Consider the following 5,684-nt stretch of genomic DNA (forward strand, 5'->3'; position numbering starts at 1 on the left):
AAAAAAAAAAAAAAAAAAAGATCTCAATCTGATATGCCCATTTGTTGCGTATTTCCCTTGAGCCATTTATTAGTTCATCCATTCAACAACTGTATTGAGTACCCTTTGCTAAGTGCTGGCGTGCAGGGATGAATTGTACAGAGCCACTGCAATGCAGGAGTAATAGTCAATCCTGCCTGGGTGAAATATTTTTGTAGGAGAAATATTTTTAAAGAAGGTATTGGAGCACAGTAAGGAATTCCAGGCGTGGTGGCTCATGCCTGTAATCCCAGTACTTTGGGAAGCCAAGGTGGGTAGATCACTTGAGGTTAGGAGTTTGAGACCAGCCTGGCCAACATGGTAAAACCCTTTCTTTACTAAAAATATAAAAATTAGCCAGGCGTGGTGGTGCATGCCTGTAATCCCAGCTACTCGGGAGGCTGAGGCAGGAGAATCACTTGAACCCAGGAGGCAGAGATTGCCGAGAGCTGAGGTTGTGCCACTGCACTCCAGCCTGGGCCACAGATTGAGACTCCATCTTGAAAAAAAGAAAGACCCAGGGAAGGCCCTCTGATGCTGAAAGATGAAAGTTTGCCAGACAGCTAGAACAAAGAAGGTCTTGTCCACTAACAGAAATAGTGTGTGAAGCACAGGGGCAGGAAAGATTACTGCCAGCCTTCATGTCACTATACAATACTCTCCCCTTATCCATGGTTTCACTTCCCGCGATTTCAGTTACCCATGGTCTACCACAGTCTGAAAATACTCAGATATATTTCTTCTTCCTTCTTGGTGAGCAAGAGCCATTGGTTGCCTAAACCTGGACTTCTGTTGCCTGACATCTGTATTTACATTATGTGAAAGTGAGGAAGAATATATTCTACTACTTTTTGTCTGCCGCGTAGAACCTAGACGAGGAATAATTCCAAAAATCATCTGAGTTCAATTTTGGAATATTTTACTATTTTGGTTACTTTCTAATTTTTGTTCAATTTAAACCATTCTGAGCACACACTGAATGATTTTTTTGGTGTGGAGAACCTGAATTTTAGGGACAGGACTGCCCAAAATATGAGATTTCTGGAGAATAATTTCCTAAATGTAAATAAATAAGTCTTGTTTGTTTAATAGTGAAACTATAGGCAGGGTGTTTGAAGTTCTAGTCAGAATAAAATTGTAGATAATGTCAGTTTAAGAAAATGATGTCAATTCTTTAAATCTGTAACACTCTGTTTTGTTTTTGTTTAGGCAATTAATTGCTCATTTGCAAGTTTTCTCTAAATTTTCAAATCCACGGGCCTTATATCTGGAATCCAAATTATATGAGTTATATCTTCAGGTCAGTAAAATAAACTCCTGGCACTATAATTCTTTGTGAACTTTTCTCTATCATTTTCTTTGTCAGAGTAGCTTAGATTTTCAATAATTGCTGAATAGGGCCTATGTCTACATTTTAAGTATTAAAGGCTTTTTTTTAAAATTAATAGACATATTTTCTGTTATCTTGAAAAACAATTTTAGCACTAACTTAGCTGATTTTGAAAGCATTTTGGGTGACTAAACGTTGACTGGCTGTGTTAACAATGAGAATAGCAAACCATGAATTATATCATGGAAATTAGCTCTTAGAAGGGAGTAGGGTTTATACAAAAAAACAAGTGACTACTTTTCCCTTCTAGTTTAGTGAGACTTCATAAAGGACTGGGATTTCAGGATCTATTATAGTCCATTACAGTCATAATTATGTGGCCCTGAAGTTCAGATAAGCTTGCAGAAAAAAATTAATGTTGGGCCGGGCACTGTGGCTCATGCCTGTAATCGCAGCACTTGGGGAGGTCAGGAGATGGAGACCATCCTGGCTGACACAATGAAACCCCGTCTCTACTAAACATACAAAAAATTAGCCGGGCGTGTTGGCGGGCGCCTGTAGTCCCAGCGACTTGGGAGGCTGAGACAGGAGAATGGCATGAACCTGGGAGGCGGAGCTTGCAGTGAGCTGAGACTGCGCCACTGCACTGCAGCCTGGGCAACAGAGCGAGACTTCATCTCAAAAAAAAAAAAATTAATTAATTAATTAATTAATGTCAGAAATGAAGTAAGCACTGGATGTCATTCTAAGCCATCTGGGGAAACAGATTCTTTTTTCATTTGGATGTTTTTCTTGGCATCTTATTGACTGTCATTACCTTCATAGGATAAGAGATTTTCCTTAGTACATGACCAGCCCGGTTGGCTTAAATCCAGATTCACATAGAGAACTGGCCTCACCAGCCTGGACACAGATGCTCATGGCTGTAATCCCAGCACTTGGGAGGCCAAGGCGGGCAGATCACCTGAGCCCAGGAGTTTGAGACCAGCCTGGGCAACATGGTGAAACCGCGTCTGTACCAAAAACACAAAAAATTAGCCAGGTGTGGTGATGGGCGCCTGTGGTTCCAGCTTCTCAAGAGGCTGAGGCAAGAGAATTGCTTGAACCCAGGAGGCGGAGGTTGCAGTGAGTTGAGATCGCATTACTGCACTCCAGCCTGGGCAAGAGTCTCGGAAAAGAAAAAAAAGAGAGAGAGAGAGGACTGGCCTCACCCAAAAACTGGTAGACCCCAGGGTATGACTGTAGGATGCAGGTGTCAGAGAATTTTGTTTCCATTTTTTAATTTGCGCATATTCTGTTCATCTTTTTTTACTTCCAGGAAAATGTGAAGCTATTGTTAGCAATCAGATTTATGTCTTGTCTAAAAATTTAGAATTTAGCAGATCTCATTTAGCAAATAACCACAAGTAAATTGCTGTCCTGTGGTATATGTATGTATGACCTCATTAATTCTGTAAAATATTGTTCTTAGTTGTTGCTACACCAAGATCAAATGGTGCAAAAAATAACCTTGGATTGCATAATGACATATAAACATCCTCATATCCTCCCTTACAGGTAAGTTGCTTGAAGCTGAAAGAACTGCTATCTCTTTGGCTGATTTTTATATTTCTGCATAAGAGCTTCTTCTAGAATAATTTCTTAAAGGCCTAGGAAATTTCCCTTTTTTCTGAGGTCATATTTCCAAGCAAGAAATGAAAACGAGTAGTATATTTGTTGGGTTGTTCTCCATAGGTACTAAAATAGAGAATGTTAATTTTAAAAATGTGTTGTAAATATTATGTCATTTTCCTCTTCTTATTAATATAATGCCATAAAATCTTGGTGGTTACTTAGAGAATCAAAGTCACTCTAAGAACTGAAGAAAGCTTTTTGTATCATGGTTTTTTGAACAGCTGAGTTATGGACAGAATCTAATCTTCTCTAATCCATTATACCTTTTGACATGTGAAAATCTGTCATTTTAGGTTTTTTTTGAGGATTTTCCTTTATGGATATCAACCATAATATGTACTATATACGTTATTTTAGTTATTACTCTGTGTACATATTTCACTCTTTCATTATTCAAAAGCACTGTTGATAAAATGGTGATGTGTGCTATTCTCTGTTTTTAAAGGGAAAACTTACAAAGGTTGCTCGAAGACAGAAGCTTTAAGGAAGAGATAGTGCATTTTAGCATTTCAGAAGATAATACTGTAGTGAAAACAGCCCACCGAGCTGATCTATTTCCTATTCTGATGAGGTATTTATGCTGTTTAAACACTGATTTTTAAAAAGTTAATAACAAACACAATTGTAAGTATAGTATTATGGTTCTTTCAACAACTGTAATAGAATATTTCATTTTATATTTTCCTTTGATTGCATTTTCTTTGGAGATGGGGTCTTTCTCTGTCACCCAGGCTGGAGTGCAGTGGCATGATCACAGCTCATTGCAGCCTTGACCTCTCAGGCTCAAGTGATGCTCCCACCTTGGCCTCCCAGCGTGCTAGGATTACAAGTGTGAGCCATCACGGCCAGCTGCTTTTTTTTTGAAATATACTTTTGGGAGAAGTCAAATTGTTATAGAGACTAATTTTTGTTCCTAACATAAAGAAAGATCTTTATGTATGTATTTATTTTTTTTAGAGGGAGTCTCACTCTGTCACCCAGGCTGGAGTACAGTGGTGTGATCTCAGCTCACTGCAACCTCCACCCTCCCAGGTTCAAGCTATTCTTGTGCCTCAGCCTCCTAAGTAGCTGGGATCACAAGCGTGTGCCACCATGCCTGGCTAATTTTTGTATTTTTAGGAGAAAAAGGGTTTCACCTTGTTGGCCAGGCTGGTCTCGAACTCCTGATCTCAGGTGATCCACCCGCCTCTGCCTCCCAAAGTACTGGGATTACAGGCATGAGCCACCACACCTGGCCCCTAATATAAAGAACGCTCTTACCATAGTATTATAATAATAATATTAAAATTGAATTTAATACTTTCCTAAATTTTACTGTTGAGATACATATAGAAATAATTCACTCCATTGTCCAAATATCATGTGATATTTAATGATGTTATTATTCTGTTAATTATAAATGGTGAGCACAAAGATGATCCATAAATAATACAAAGTTTATATATGCTGGGTATAAAGAAAAATGAAGCTTAAATCTTTCATCTCACCAGCTCTGGACTGATAGGAATTGGAAAGATCATGGGATTGGGATTTAACAGAGGTTTGCCTTTGTTCCAGCCCTGTACTGTGTAGTTCTATCAGATAGGGAAAGTCTTTTAGATCCATTGGGCTTCTGTTTCCTTAATAGGAGCTGGTTCAGATGTGCTCTGGAGACTTTGCTAGTACTTGTCTAATGGCTCTCTTTAGTTCCATCTGTAGCCAGCATTAAGATTCCATTTATAGCGAGCTTTAAGAACTTTAATAGACATAAAAATATTTGAGTCAGTGAATATACAAAATTACAGTTATTGGTGGATTACAGAAACAATAAAAATAGCAGAAATCATCTTATATTTTATAAAATGTTTTATAACCTTTTTTCACTTAATATTTTACAAGAATTCTCTTAGATCATGAAATGTTTCAAAATGTGATTCTTCATCATATGGACAAGCCATCATTTACTTGTGTCGAGCATTTTGCCTGTCTGTAGTTTTTGTTGTTGTTTATTTTGTTTTTTTGCAAAATAGAAAATCTTACATCGAATACCTATAAATCTTATTCGATTGATGGATTAGAATAGATTCTTGATAGGAAAATTGATGAAGATTTTTAAACTTTTTGGTATATATTACCAAATTGTTATTCAGAACCACTTCTTTTCAACCACAAGTTTGAACCACTTTATATTCCTACCGGCAGTAGAATGCCTGTTTCACACCATTCCAACACTAGGGTGTTGTTTGTTATTATTTTTTGATGGTTTTAATTCTTGCTAATTTGTTGGTGATAAAGGATATCATGTTGTATGACTTCACATATTTTAGATTTACTAGTGAAGATGAATTGTTTTAAAAGATTATGGGTCATTTGTGTTTATTTTCTCATGAAAATTTTTTTTTTTAATGTCTGACAACTTGTATTTTCTAAAAGCAGGTAAATGATACTCCTCTTTGTTTTCTTCTCATTCTGTTTGTTTTAATTTGATTATTTTATTCATCTGGAATTTATTTTGATGTATGAAATGAAATAACACCAACATGGTGAAACCCTGTCTTTACTAAAAATACCAAAATTATCTGGGCGTGGTGGCATGTGCCTGTAATCCCAGCTATTTGGGAGGCTGAGGCAGGAGAATCACTTGAACCTGGGAGGCAGAGGTTGCAGTGAGCCGAGGTTGCGC

General features: G+C 37.5%; 1 protein-coding gene across 1 annotated transcript in view; it reads left to right on the forward strand.

Moving 5' to 3' along the window:
• The window catches only part of UTP20 (UTP20, small subunit (SSU) processome component, homolog (yeast)), a 109,965-nt gene that overhangs the window by 38,467 nt on the left and 65,814 nt on the right, over window positions 1-5,684 (forward strand). Inside the window, exons 20-22 of the mRNA XM_011936931.1 lie at window positions 1,228-1,318; window positions 2,820-2,905; window positions 3,468-3,593. Coding sequence (XP_011792321.1) covers window positions 1,228-1,318; window positions 2,820-2,905; window positions 3,468-3,593 — 303 coding nt within the window. The remainder of the gene's footprint in view (window positions 1-1,227; window positions 1,319-2,819; window positions 2,906-3,467; window positions 3,594-5,684) is intronic.

The sequence above is a fragment of the Colobus angolensis genome, unplaced genomic scaffold, assembly GCF_000951035.1.
Source record: "Colobus angolensis palliatus isolate OR3802 unplaced genomic scaffold, Cang.pa_1.0 Scaffold10, whole genome shotgun sequence".
Lineage (NCBI taxonomy): Eukaryota > Metazoa > Chordata > Mammalia > Primates > Cercopithecidae > Colobus > Colobus angolensis.